This window comes from Sminthopsis crassicaudata, chromosome 2 (genome assembly GCF_048593235.1).
Source record: "Sminthopsis crassicaudata isolate SCR6 chromosome 2, ASM4859323v1, whole genome shotgun sequence".
NCBI classification, from domain to species: Eukaryota; Metazoa; Chordata; class Mammalia; order Dasyuromorphia; family Dasyuridae; genus Sminthopsis; species Sminthopsis crassicaudata.
The window spans coordinates 611,563,449-611,578,538 of NC_133618.1; the positions used below are offsets into that span (position 1 = coordinate 611,563,449).

Here is a 15,090-nt window from a genome sequence, read left to right on the forward strand (position 1 = left end):
GCCATGGCTAGTCAACATGAAGATTAAAAATACAAAAACAAACTGCAGGCCATATGCAATCAGGATAAGACATGGACCAACTTCAAAGAGCTCGTGATTTTCTTGTGAGTAATGGTGGAGCAGTGGATAGAGGACCAGGCTTGGAATAAAGAAGATTTGGATTCAAATGGCCTCTGACACCTGCTCTAAAACCCTGGGCAAGCACTTAACCACATGAGCCTCGGTTCCCTCTTTTGTAAGATGGGAGTAATAAAAATGTCAAGTAATTACCTCACAAAATTTTTGTGAGGTTATTTTTAGAAAACTTTGAAATGCTACTTTGAAGTCCTTTAAGCTTAGTTAAAAATAAGGATCCCCCAAATTCTGTGACTTTTGTATGTGACACAATGACTAAGACACGAGACTTTCTAACCAAAAACTGATGCAAGCTAGTGAGAAGGGAGAGGGCAGTGGGGGCCATCAGGAAAGGTTTCATGGAACCAGGAATTCAAGAACTGGCCTGGGGGCAGAGGAAGTTCTGAACAGAGGGTAGGGGGGTCAGGGACCAAGTTGTGGGTCTGGCTCTATGTCGGCAGAGTTGCAGGACTCACGTGGAGTAGAAGGCCAGCAGCTTGGTGTGGACAAGCAGGAAGGCATGGAGCACCTCTTCACCGCCATGCTCAGTACGGGTATTGATGTAGTGAACAACACGTTCTTCCAGGGCCTCGATACATAGTTCACAGAGCTGGGGGTGGATTAGCCTCTCGACGGCCTATCCAAGGAGAAGGATGGTAAAGAAACACCAAGATATGACACTGATCATCCCCTGCAACCCATGACGCAGCAGGGCGTGAGAGCAGCCATCCTGGTAATAGCAGAGCTGTGTCCTCCCACCAAAGCCTACTTCAGTAAGCCAGGCCCAGTGGTGGGTGTCCAGCCTCATGAAGACCCACAAAGGAGGGAAAATGGAGATTTAGGAGTCAGATATGGACTTCAGGGCCCTGGCTTGGCTTGGGTAACTCTATAAAGAGAACCACCTCCATGGAGAGAACAGCTACTAGCTGGCCCAGTAGCACCCTTGCTTAATAAGGATGGGAAAGCAGAAAGAGCAGCACTGGATCTGGAGTCAGAAAGACTTGCCTCATATACTGACTAGCTGTGGACCTGACAGGGGGAATTTCTTGATCTCCCCCTGCCTCAGTTTATTTATCTGTAAAATGGGCTCTAAAGTCCCTATAATGCTAAATCAAGGCTCTCATATTCCAGAGGCTGCCATCTTTCCCAGGAGCTTGCTGGTAGCCAGGGTCCAACATCCACTGAAGAAATGAGATTGGGGATTTCTGCCACTTTTTTGGGTCTATCAGTATCTCTTACTCTCCTCGGGTGATGTTCCCATGACCCATGGGGTGGACTGATGATCTAGAATCTCCAAGCACAGAAAGTTCAGAGCAGGACTCACTGCTTCTCCCACCTTCACCTCAGGACCCCACAGAAGGTACCTCCACCATAAAGCTCTGCTCTTGGTCTCGGAGACGGCTGTATGTACGGAGCAGGCTCTGGAAGAGGGCCCACACTTGGATGCGCTTCTGCAGGTCCGAAGGCCGGAGCCTAGAAGGCGGTCAAAGGCAGGGGTGAGAGGAAGGAACTAGTTCAGTTGTAAGTCCAACCGAATCCTAAATGGCCAGATCCATTCAGTAAATAAAGGGAAAATACACTCCTGCTTCCCCTTCTTCATCCCCAGCCTGATCTCAGCAGAGAAAGAAATGACATACAAGACAGTAACAGGGCAGAGCCCATAAGCAGGAAGAATGGGCATGCTTCTAGCTTCCCAAATAAATAAAAGCACAGAGATATGAGACTTATACAGAAAGATGCCCATGTTCTCTCTCTCCATCCTCCCTCCCTCCTTTCTTTTCCTTCCTTCTTCTCTTCCTCTCTCCCTCCCTCCCTCCCCTTCCTTCCTTCACACAAACATATATCCTGACTTCTTTGTTGAGGTAGGTTCTTAACCTGGGAATGTAAATTTATCTTTTGAAAAAAATATTTTGATAACTATATTTCAATATAATTTGTTTCTTTGCCAAATCTATTTTATGAATTTAAAAACTTTATTCTAGAACTCACTATTTGACAAAAATGCTAGGAAATTTGGAAAATAGTATGGCAGAAACTAGGTACTAACCAACACCTAACACTCTATACCAAGATGAGGTCAAAACAGGTTCATGATTTAGATATTAAGGGTGATACTATAAGCAAGTTAGGAAGACTGTAATGTTCTTTTCTCTAAATTGTAATTGTTCTTGGGAGCAGGTTTCTTGGGGAGCTTCTGGAGGCAGCCTTCGTTTCAGTTCAGTTCAATAATCCCAAATGCAGCCAGGAGTCCTTTACTGTCTCTTTCCAAATCTTATCTCCTTCACTCGGGGCTCGTCTAGTTTTCTGGAGGCCTTCCGGATCTTGGTTTCAGTGTTCCCCACAGGACAGCCTGCCGCCACTTCTCTTGTCTTCCTTCGTTCTGCCCGACTTGTGAATCTCTTTGACTGAATCCTGACTCTGAATCTCCCAAAGTCCTCTTTGGCCCTGAGAGCTTCTTGCTTATATGCTGTATACTGAGTACACACCAATCATTACATCATTAGGAAACCATTATTTGTTGTAGGATTAAATCAATGCTAAATTAGATTTAACCAGTGTCTCCTCAATTCCACTCAGTACCTTGTTTCAAGTTCTGGTCCATAACATCTCCTTGTAGGGTCAGATCAATCATACTGAATCATGCTAAATTAGATAATTATTGTCTCTATCCATTCCAGTGACTTAGCACTTTGTAAGAATCCTAACAGAAGACAAGGGATAGTTTACCTCTCAGATCTGTGAAGAAGAAAGAAATTTATGGCCAAAGAAGAACTAGAGAAAATTAAGAAATGCAAAATGGATATTTTGATTATATTAAAAAGGTTTTGTACAAACAAAACCAAAGTAGCCAAGATTAGAAGGGAAGCAGAAAACTGGGAAAAACTCTTTTACATCCAAGGGTTCTGATAAAAACCTCATTTCTAAACTATATAGAGAATTCACTCAAATTTGTAAGAATACAAGCCATTCTCCAAATGATAAATGATCAAAGAATATGACCAGATAATTTTCAGATGAAGAAATGAAAGCCATTTCTAGTTATATGAAAAAAAAAAATGCTCTAAATCATTACTAATTAAATACAAATTTCAGAGAACTCTGAGATACCACTACACACCTCTCAGATTGGCTAAGATGACAGGAAAAAATAATGATAAATGTTGCAGGGGATGTGGGAAAACTGGGACACTGATCATTGTTGGTAGAGTTGTGAACTGATTCAATCATTCTGGAAAGCAATTTGGAATTGTACTCAAAGAGTTATCAAACTGTGCATATCCTCTGATCCAGTAGTGTCACTACTGGGTCTGCATCCCAAAGAGATAACTAAAAAAAGCAAAGGACTGACTTGTGCAAAAATGTTATGGCAGCAAGGAACTGGAAATTGAATGGATGCCCATCAATTGGAGAATAGTTAAATAAATTATGGTATATGAATGTTATGGAATATTTTTTTATAAGAAACAACCATCAGGATGATTTCAGAGAGGCCTGGAGAGACATACATGAACTGATGCTAAGTGAGTGAGTAGATCCAGGAGATCACTGCAATAACCACAATAAGACTCTGTGATGATCAACTCTGATGGACTCGGCTTTTTTCAACAAAGTTACTTTAGGTGAATTCCAATGTCTTGTGATGGAGGAAGCCATCTGCACTCAGAGGGAGGACTGAATATGGGGACTGAATGTGGATCACAGCATAGTATTCTCAACTTTTTTTCTTGTTATTTTCTTGCTTTTCTTTCCTTTCTTATTTCCCTTTTTGATCTGATTTTTCTTGTGTAGCATAATAAATGTGGAAATATGTATAGAAGAATTGCATATGTTTAACATTTATTGGATTACTTGCTATCAAGGGGAAGGGATGGGGGAAGAGAGGGAGAAAAATTTGGAACACAGTGTTTTGCAAGGGTGAATGTTGAAAACTGTCATTGCATGTATTTTGAAAATAAAAATCTAATATTACCATTATTATTTTTGTTGTTTTTGTTGAGGCAGTTGTAGGGTAAGTGACTTGCCCACAGTTACACAGCTAGGAAGTGTTAAGGGTCTAAGGCTGAATTTTAACTCAGGTCCTCTGACTCACAGAGTCACTGTGCCTTCTAGCTGCCCCTTAAAAAGCTATTACAATGAAAAAAAAAACAAAACAAAACATTATTCTGAGAAAAACTTCACCAGACACAAACTCCTATTCAAAGACTATCAGTTACAGAGTGGATGTTACCTACATTAATGAAAGGAGTTTTCATATCCAAGAATTTCTCATGTCAATTAATAAAAGAAAGGACAGGCTTTCTCTTAAGATCCTATGTAATTTGTTTTATGCATTTTTAAATTGATAATCCCAGATACTTAGTTCTTTACGTCATTGTGAGAAGGGGTCTGTAGACTTCTTCAGACTGCCAAAGGGTCCAAGACACACAAAATGAAGATTCCTTGTTCTAAGTTATCTCTAAGGTCTCTTAAAGTTCTAATAGCCCATGAGTCTGAAGTCTTTTACTTATCATTTCTTCTTGTGGCAAATGAAAAAGGATCCAGTCTACCAAACCCTTATTTTTGACTGTGGACACACCATTATCTTCTACCTCTTTGGGATCCAAGCAAACCCAGTCTGTTTCCTCATTGCTTTACTACAATGTTAGAGGACTCTACTTGAACAATCATTCACAGAATTAGGAGACTCTGGAGACTTTCTCAAACGCTGGAAAGGGCTTCCTCATCCTGTGTGAGAACATAGCCCAGAGGAGAATAACTACCCATCTTTGGAAATCCAAAGAGCAGCAATGGGAAAGGGATTCAGAATGGAGAGCTTAAATTAGTTATAGCCAAGTGAACAGAAATACCCAAAGCACCACCCACACAACTGGGTTTCACAAGAAACCCTTTTTTTAAAATGTAGCTTTTAAAAAAAAATAAATGTAAACATTAATGCCATAAAATTCTGCTATCTATATATCAAGTCACCTGATACCTCTGATGGATAGGTTATGTCTTCTTTTTTAAGAAACAGAATTACATCACTTTTCTTTTTCCAGAGGGAAAAAATTGAGCTGGGATAATTCAACACCCCACAGATTCCATGTCTGTGACTCTATGCCTTGGAGTGATTAGGAAAATCAGATCTAGGGACCAGGGCTAGGGCAAAGAGCAGCTCAGAAGCTGGGGAAACAGTTCCTTGCAGAGAGTTGACCACTTACCTTTAATTTGATCTATGACATTTGAGAGGTAATATGCCCAAGTGGATAGAGAACCAGCCTCAGAGTCAGGAAGAATTTGTTCTCTGGTCACTGACACTTGCTGTATAACCCCAGGAACGTCACTGAAGTACTCAGCATTCCAAATGACCCAAGAAGACCACAAGCAGAACAGTGGGCTACAGATGCATATAGGTGAAGGAGTTTTCCCACTGGGTATTCACCTCAGTGCCTCCAAAGCACATCCTTTCCCCTAAAAGGGAGACTTACTCCTTCCTGATGAGATGGCTATCCAGGGTGACCAGTCCAAAGTGCATCTCAAACAAATGCTTCAGAACATACAACTTCCGGCGCAGGTCGTCCTCACTCTCTGTGCTGTCACCATTGATGGCGATAAATAGGCATTCACCAAACTGTAAGCACAGCCAATTGACTCTGAAAGACCCTCTTTCATCTCCTCTCAACCCTCTTCCCCTTTCCCCCATTAGAATGTAAAGCTCTTTAGGGCAAGGATTATCATGTTTTTGTCTGTGCCCTCAGCACCTGGCACATAGTAAGTGCTTAATAAATGCTTGTTGTAGCACAGTGCCTAGTATAGAGAATGCAATTAGTGCTGAGCACACACAGTAGGCAACTGATAGCTGTTTGGCTGATTAATTAGTAGCTCCAGTGCCAATCACAGAGGAGCTGATTAATAAATGGTTGTTGATTGATTCCTGAAGGGCTAACACCTGTGTGCCTTTCACTTGCCCAGTCTGATCTTGTCCTTCCTCAGCATCCTGAAAAGGCACTCTGATGTACCTTTCTGAGTGACAGTCCTCTCTCTCTATAGTCTGCCTCTAAGGAAATCTCAGGGCTCACAGCTAGGACATCTCCATCCTGATTCCCCAGGGGGCAAAGGCCTTGGGGCAACATGCTTACCAGATGAAGGACATACAGATGTTTGCTCTTCTCAGCCAAGAAGCAGGTGTAGGTGTCTGAGAGCTTCTCTAGCATCGTCATGCAGGAGACGATCATGGGGGCAAAAAGCGTGCTGAGGCGGTCCTCCAGAGCAGGGAGCTGGAGGAGAGACAAGGAGACCCCTCAGAAATGCCCAAGAGCCCCTCAGCATGCCGGCTGCTTGAAGTGCTTTCTCTGGAGTAAGTCTCTCTCTAATCTACCCTAGAAAGCAAAGGATCATTCCCAGGTGCCCGGGAAAGGGCAGTGGATTAGGGTTTAGTTCCTCCCTGTGCCACCCACAGACCTTTGTGACTGTGGGCAAAGCCTTTCATCTCTCACGGTTTCACTTCCCTCCTCCTGTAGATGGGTTCTGAGGCCCTACTCTAAGTCAATGGCACTAAGACTGCCTAACTCATTTATTTATTTGTTTGTTTGTTTTGGAAGATTAAACAAGGTGGAGGGTTAATTGACTAATGAGCACAATAACAGCTTATCTTGCTTTAAGGTTTTCAGAGAGTTTTGAATACATGTTCTCATTGGATCTTTACAACAATCATTATCTCTATTACAGAGGAGGAAACAGAGAGAGAGAGCTGAAATGACCTGCTTAGGTGACATCATCTAAGGCCAGACTGGTGTCCAGATCTCTGTGGTCCCGCTCCCAGCACTTTATTGATGAAAACACAGTTCTTTATCAGGATGGACAAAAATTGGACCAAAAAGTCAATTGGATTTTTTTTAGTTTTTCTAAGATTCTAGATATTGAGATATGGTCATGAAATATTTTTTGCATCTCCTGATTCTACAGCATTTGGGAGAAGATCACAAGAAAACCCAGTCAGGGATTTTACAGGGGTTTCCAGGAGCTCTTCTGCAGATTATATGGAATGAGTAGGAAGGCCATTCTATCCAAAATCAGCCAAACTAGGAGTCCCCTTAGGATAGGGGGGGAGAATAGGAAAGAAGGCTAGCCTAGAAGTGAGGAGAACCAGGTTCACTGCCTAGCTCTGCTATCAACCAGCAGTGCAGCAGAAAAATCCTTAGCTCTGTAGCCAAAAGATCTGAGTTATAATTTGTTCTTTGACACTCAGTACCCGTGGGATGTGATTTTTTTTTTTTTTTTCCTGGGCCTGTTTCCTCTCAAGGACTAAATGATCACTAAGGAGCTATCTAGGTCTCAATCAATGGGTCTGTAATCCATTAAAAAAGCAGTGGGTTTAAGTCCATACAATTAACAGGCCAACATGAAAGAGAATGAAGCCTCATCTTGGAAAGAGAAATGTACAGCAGCAGAGATAATTTATGGGCATTAAAAATGCAAATGGAGCAGGCACTATTTATTGCCAACTTATTGTCTTGACAGGTTCTTTGTGTTCAGTAGCAGACTCTGCTTAAATGCTACAGAAGAACTGGTGATGGGTGTAAGCATACAATAATAACATACCTAATAACAATAACTGAGGGACACCCCAGGAATGGAAGAAAGAGCTCTGGTCTAAATGCTACAAAGACTTCCATTCAAGTCCTACCATTTAGAATGAATGTCTCTATGACTGGGCAAAACACTGAACTAAAAAGCCAGATAACTCTAAGATTCTGAGTTGCAGAGGAGGAGTTAAGCTGTATTGGTAGACAGAGAGTTTCCTCACCTGGGAGTTCCCTGTGCATAAAGATTCAATACTTATCCTATTTCTCACAATAACATCAAACCTTTGGAATACCAACTAGAAAATAAATGTGTGTGCGCACATATATGCATAGAGAGGAGAAATCCCAAATGTCTTAGTGCAGTTTTAAGTTATTAAAACTTAATGCCTTCTTTCCTTAGACTCTTCTAAATAGAAAATCATTTGGGAACTAAAAAATGCAAGAAAGTCTATTTTATTCTCAGCCTGTAAGTAAATAAGAAGAGGAAGAAATAAGCTATTTTTTAAAGCTTTATATTATCTTGGCTGAAAGCAACAACTGACACTTACATATTTCTTAGTATTTTAAAAAGCACTGGACAAACATATATTTATTTTTATTTGCTACTACATTAATACTGTGAAGTACACAACCCAACAGTATAGATTATGAAATTGAGACCCAAAGTGGTGCATTAATCTGTTCAACATTATACAATTAATATGGGGATAAGCAGAAGAACTAGAACCCAGGTCTAATATGATCTTTATAATTTGCTACTTTGTAGAAAGAAACAAACAAACCAAAAACAATCAACTAATAAACAAGTGTTGATTAATTGCCTGTGATTAACTGAGGACATAAATAAAAAGGCAAGACAGGCCCTACTCTCAGGATGCTTGTAGTCTACTAGGATGTACAACAACAATAACAATACAACAAACCTCTGCATTTTACTATTAAAACTAAAATAGGTAAAATGTTTGTCTTTTTAAAGTAATTACATTAGCTAATGAAAATTCACAATAAAATAATTTGCAGTTAAGATAAAGTATTTGATGAAGATGATTGCATCAAATTTCACAGGGAAATGCCACTGATAACCATAATTAATTTTTGAAGAGGAGATTATTTGCCTCTCAATGACCTCCATGAACAAATCTTTCTTTTCTAAGCTTAAATATGAAAAACAAGGATACATACTTTTTTTGTGAGGAAAAAAATACATTATTAAATAGAAGTCATCGTGGCTTGATTAGTAATTTAAGTCGTTTTAATTCCAATAGAATTCTGGTTCTTTCTAAGGACATGGATATGATATATATAGGAAAAGCTAATACTGCATGTTTCTATATTATGATCAGTATTAAAAATAATCATTAGCATATAAAAATCACCTTATTTTATCCCAACAACCCTGGGAGATTGATGCCATTATTAATCTTATTTTACAAATAAGAAAACTGAGGCAAAGAGAAGTCAAGTGACTTGACGAAGGTTGTACAGATAGTGTCTGAGGTAGGATTTGAATTCAGGTCTTTATGATCTCAGGTCAGATCTTCACAGGTCATGAGTTCTAGATAGAGCACCCTAAGCATTTTTTAAGTACTTACCTCCTGCCAGGCTTTACAAATGTTATTTCATTTCATCCTCACAACAATTCTGACAAAGAAGAACTATCATTACCTCCATTTCATAGATGAGAAAACTGAGGCACTCTGTGTTTAAGTGACTTGCCCAGGGTCACCCAGCTGGGAAGCATCTGAAGTTCAGCTCTGACCCTTGGTCTTCCTGAACTCAATTCACTGAGCCTCTGGCTGTGAAGGAGGGGTATACTTGCTGTCATGCTCATTTTGGAGAAGAGGAAACTGAAGGAAAATTTTAACATGTCCATTTTAGAAATGAGAAACCTCACCTCAAGACAGGAATAGAGGCAACTCAATGGTGCCCCAGACTTGGAGTCAGGAGGACCTGAGTCCTCCTCTTAACACTTCCTGGCTGTGTGACCTCAAATGCCTCACCCAAAAAAAGAAAAAAAAAAAGGCAGGCGTCTAAGTCCCTTGTCCAAAGTCATGTACGCGTGTGCGCGCGCGCACACACACACACACACACACACACACACACACACACACACACACACACACATTAAGTAGAAGAGTCCACTTCTAAGTCCACAGAAACAAAGCCACTGCGCTTGCTGTTAGCAGTTACATCTCTGAGAGGAAGCGTGGATCCCACAGGAAATGGCTCTGCCCCTGCTGGGCCCGCTGGAAGATGGAAGGCCCCTTGTCTTGTTGGCCAGCGCTTGGTCCACCCCTGGCTCTTACCTCTGCCTCCCTGTTCTCTGGCAAACCAAACTTCTGCCAGAGATCCTCTTCGAACTCCCGGTCAGTCCAGTAGAACAGGACCTCGGCCCCCTCGGTGGCCACCAGCACGCACTTCATCTGCCAGGGAGAGACAGAGGGCAGGCTTTCAGGACAACCTGGCTCCTGGACAGCTCATGCCGAAAGACAGCTGCCAAGAGTGGGGCTCTAGTCACCCTGTGAAGAGGAATCCTACCAAAGCCCAGGGTGAATGAAGTCACAATGATGGAGTGAAAGGTGAGGGTCCAGTGGGCAGCCCTCGGGAGAATCAAAGATTTGAACACTGGAAGGGACTGTGAGAGATCACCACTCCATCCTTCTGCCTCCAGACAACGTCAAATTTAAATAAAAAACAGAGCAAGCAAGTGAGATTCTGAAAACTCCCTGAAATGAACTGTGTCAGTGTCATCAGCTTGGACTGCCTCATTTATCTTTGTAAGCTCATCTCTTCCCAGCCCAACTCATCATTAGCATTCAGAAAGAGCCTTTAGAAAACAACAGACAGGTCAAGAAGACAAAAAACCTAACCTAAAACCCCCCACAAGAAAATAAAAATCAAGTGCTCCAAATCAACCTATTTTTCCTAGAACTGCCATTATCCTCAAAATCATCTTCCAAAAGCACAAGTCAAGTTCAAAATTTCGGGAGCTCCTTATTACCATCTTTAAAGTAACAAAACTGGATGAAATGAAATCTCAGCCCCTGCTGATAAATTTTCTTTATCAAAAGCAATCAACACATGAGGGACTTAAGAGTGCTGCCTTTCTGACAACAAAGAGCCAATCAATGCCTTGCCCAGGGTCACAGGAGGGATTGGAATCCAGATTTCCCCCCTCTAAAATCAGCTCTCATCCACTTCCCTGTGTGGCCCCCCCACACCCCTCATACTCAGATATACCCTCTTTATCTTCCATCTTCCGCATGGAGCCTCTCCTGACCCCCTCCCGCCCTCCCAAATGACCTAGGTCTGGGTAGCCCTGTTCCCTTCTGGTGTTTCTTCTCTCCATGTTCTTGAGCTTCATTCTCTGTCTCTGCATCCTCAGCCTGGCACACACGATGCACGGCACAAAATCATCTCCTCAGCCTGGTGGGGCTCTCCAGAATCTGGCTCAATGCAGTGTCGCCATGGGGATTGCTGGCAAAGTAAGAGTTAGAAGGGAGGGCTTCTAGGGCCCCTCCCCACCCTGTCATTCTGGGCCACAATTCTTGTCTTCTTCTATACGCTTATCCTACTTCCACACATACAGGATCTCACACAGGACCTTGGAGGCCGTCACGTTTCAGACAGGGCAGCAGCTTTACCTTGAAGGGGATGGAAGTTGTCCTCCAAGAAGGAGAAAGTTCTACAAACTGATTACCCGGGCTGGGCAGTCATCTCTGGCGGTGAAGGCCTGTGGTTACAAACATAGTAACAATCACCTGATGAACTAATAAGCATCTTAAGTACCTCATGAGTCGCCGTGGATACACAGACAAGACTCTGTCCTCTGGGACGCAGAGTGGCCACAACACAAAGAAAAACCAGCGTTTCCTTCTCATCTTCTCTATTTTAGTCCTAAACAGAACAGAGCAGGGACTGCAGAGGATGCCCAGACAAGTGGGTCTGGCAAAGAAAACTTTTGGAGTGCTTAATCAATGCTTCTGGACACCGAAGTCCAGGCTGCTTGGATCAGTGTGTCCGTGTGTCTGTGTGCATGTATGTGTATGTGTCCATGAGTGTATGTGTCCGTGTGTATATGTATATGAGTGTATGTGTCCGTGTGTATATGTATATGAGTGTATGTGTGTCTGTGAGTGTATGTGTCCGTGTGTCTGTGAGCCTGTGTCCGTGTGTATATGTATATGTGAGTGTATGTATCCGTGTGTGTGTCTGTGTCCGTGAGTGTATATGTCCGTGTGTGTCTGTGTCCATGTATGAGTGTATGTATAGGTGCATGTATGTGTCCGGTGTATATGTGCATGTATCCGTGTGTATGTGTGTGAGTGTATATGTGCATGTATGCGTCTGTGTCCGTGTATGTGAGTGTGTCTGTGTCCACGTATGAGTGTATGTGTCTGTGTGTATCTGTGTCCGTGTGTATATGTATGTGTGTGTGTCTGTGCGTCTGTGTCCGTGAGTGTATATGTCCGTGTCCATGTATGAGTGTATGTATAGGTGCATGTATGTGTGTGTGTCCGGTGTATATGTGCATGTGTCCGTGTGTATGTGTGTGAGTGTATATGTGCATGTATGCGTATGTGTCCGTGTATGTGAGTGTGTCTGTGTCCACGGATAAGTGTATGTGTCCGTGTGTATGTATGCATGCATGTGTATGTGAGTGTGTGTCCGTGTATATATGTGCATGCATGTGTATGTGTATCTGTGTGTGTGTATACTTCCTATGTCAGAATTTCACGCGTGGCCCCAGAACACAGGGATCCCTTTCAGCTTCCCAGCCCCTCAAGGTCCCGTAACTTCTTGCTCTGGGGACTAACAGGCTCACCGCCACCTCCCGGCATCTCTGGGCCCCCACGCTCTGCTTTTTGCCGTCTCCTCCGCTCTGAGGACGCTAAAGCTTTCTACCTTCTTCGGGCCCTCACAGCCTGTGTGAGGCTGGGGAGAAATGCAACTTCTGTTTTCCCGTTTTTAAAGTGGGCTGATAATAGCGCTTACTGCACACTACTTACTGGATTGTTCTAAGGCTCAGAGGAGCCCATAGATGTAAGGCGCTTTGTAAAGTTTAAAAAGCTGTTTATTCTAAAAGTTTAAATAGCTTAAATTTGCCGGCCTCGGCTATAAATGAACTAGTACAAAAACGAGCGGGGGATGGCTGGACCAGAGTCCATTTTTGTTCTCCGGATTAAGACTCGGGTTTGCTCTCCAGCTATCCATCCTTCTCTCGGCGTGTCTGAAGGTCAGGGCTGGAGGGGATTTCTGTAACCCTCCAACCTAAACCCGTTGCTTTTAAGAACAGAAGTGAGAGCCCCGGGAATTTGGGAGCTCCCGCCTTAACACGAATCATTTCCAACCACCCATCACGCGACCATTCAGTGCCCCCTCCGCGCCGGGCGCTGGGCGCGCACCGGACCCACACCAGGCAGCCCCGCCTCCGGGGAACGCTCGGGTAACTGGGGAGAAGATCCACAGGTGCATCCAGGAGCAGCACTGGATCGGTATCAGAAAGGGCCGCCGGGCAGCGCTGTGGGAGGTGGAGGGCCTCCGGCTCTAGAGCGCACAGTCCTCTGGGGCCCAGCAGGGCACGTGGGCCTGTAAGGCTCCCGGGGCGGAGGCTGCTGACCTGGGGGGGGGGAAGAGAGGCGGGCCCTCGGAGCCCCCGCCTCGGGCCCCTCTGCCCCTTCCCCATCCCGGGCTCGCCAGCATCGTTACGGCCCCGGATCCGGGGCTCTCCCTTCTCCCTGCCTGGACTTGTCTGTCAGTCCACGTGTCCGTCCGCCTGGCCTCTGCCCCCCGCCCGAGCGCCCGAGAAGCCCCTCGCGTAGCCCCGAACAAGAGAAAAGCGAGGGGGGAGGGGAGGGGCGCACGTACCCGGACGTAGGCGCTACAGCGGCTCTCGCGACCCGGCCGGGACGGCATCCGGCAGCGAGCGCGTGACGCCGCGGCGGACCACGTGATCCGCCCCTCCCCGCCCGGGGCGGCTGCTGCGCGCGGCCCGGACTGCCGAGGACCGCGTGACTGGCGAGCGAGCGCGGGGCGGGAAGTGTGAAGCGGGGAGGAGCCGCTGGGCCGCAGGCGCTGATCCCCGGTAGCTCCACAGGAAGAACGCTGAGGCCGAGGGGAAGCGCCCCCGGCTGTCGGCGGCCGGCAGCTTCTCCTCGAAGGGAGCTTTCAATCCTATTAGAGACTCGGGTCCGTAAGGGGTGTTTTCAGATTAAGACCCCGGGGGAGATGGAGGCCGGGGGCATCCATTGCCGCTCTTCGCCTAGAACACTCTGGGCCGGGATACGGCTGGCCCGGCCTCCGCTGGGGGCTGGTGAGTGAGGGGCCTGAGGGTCCTCACGCGCCCTTCCCCCAACCCCCTCTCCTGGAAGTAGAACCTTTCACCCGGGCAGAATTTTCTGGAAAGTTCTCTGAGCCGAGAAGGAGCCGCCCATGTTCCTCAGTCAGCAGTCATTGACTGCTCCCCTCGTGGATCACCCACGGTACAAAAAGGGGGGAAAGCCCGTCCTGCTTCCGGGGCCGCCGTAATGGAAGGAACAAACGGTTCTGTGCGCGTGGGGTACCCACGCAAATCCTGGCGGGAAGACGCCGGTTTACGGGGGCTGGGAGAGGCCTTTGTGTAAAGGAGTGATCTTTGGCGCGACTTGAAGGAAGCCGAGGCATTAGGGGGTGGGGATGACCCCCGAGGTGCGCGGGCTTGCGCCTCGGGCGGCGGGTTACCTGGGCGGGAGATTCAGCACACCCTGACTGGGCGCTTATATGGCGACCTCAGATTTTTTTTTTGTCATCGAAAGAAAGGGTCGAATTGTGTCTCCCCAAGTCTGTTACCATACTGGTCTCCCTGCCTAAGGAAGCTGCGAGAACGCTGCAGTCTCGGAGCTCCCCCACCCCTGACACACTCCTAAGGAGGGTCTCTACAGCCAGCCACAAATAGTGGCGCAGTCACCCCAAACAAGCGCGAGATCCTGTCCCACCCCTGTGGTGTGTGAGTCACTGTCCCTGCACCCTGTCCTCCGCTAGCCATGAGCAAAATTGTAAAGCAGAGAGAGCTGCTCTGCCTGGCATCTCTCCTTCCCCCTATCCCTGGCACTGCCAGAAGGTGATTCATTCAGACGCCTATAATGTAAGTCAGAAACATCATCCTTCCCCTCCCCCTACTTCCCTCCCTTTTCTCATCAAAATAGGAATTTTCTTATCTATATCAGCTAAAATTAGTCATCGCCAAGAAGCGGATGATTGATAATAGTAGAGTGAAAAGATTCTTAAGCTTTATCTTTGGAAATCTAGTCCCCTTCTCGTAGTTGTGTTTAAAAAATAATTGAAGGAAATGCTAAATTTCATTTAGGAAAAGAAAGATGTAATTTTTTCCCCATTCAAGTTCACAGACTCTCCTGAATCTAAACAAAGACCG

At 45.1% G+C, this 15,090-nt stretch overlaps 1 protein-coding gene across 5 annotated transcripts in view; it reads right to left on the reverse strand.

Moving 5' to 3' along the window:
- HPS1 (HPS1 biogenesis of lysosomal organelles complex 3 subunit 1) overlaps positions 1–13,682 on the reverse strand; it is a 33,165-nt gene extending 19,483 nt beyond the window's left edge. For all 5 annotated transcript variants that reach the window (XR_012487099.1, XR_012487098.1, XR_012487097.1 and 2 more), the window contains exons 1-7: positions 13,548–13,682; positions 11,324–11,412; positions 9,986–10,102; positions 6,234–6,371; positions 5,583–5,725; positions 1,479–1,587; positions 591–751 (exon numbers count right to left, since the gene is read on the reverse strand). Coding sequence is in view for 2 of the 5 variants with exons in the window: in XM_074296031.1 (XP_074152132.1) it covers positions 591–751; positions 1,479–1,587; positions 5,583–5,725; positions 6,234–6,371; positions 9,986–10,102 (668 nt within the window). In the remaining 3 variants the exon portion in view is untranslated. The remainder of the gene's footprint in view (positions 1–590; positions 752–1,478; positions 1,588–5,582; positions 5,726–6,233; positions 6,372–9,985; positions 10,103–11,323; positions 11,413–13,547) is intronic.
- Positions 13,683–15,090: the final 1,408 nt, after the last annotated feature.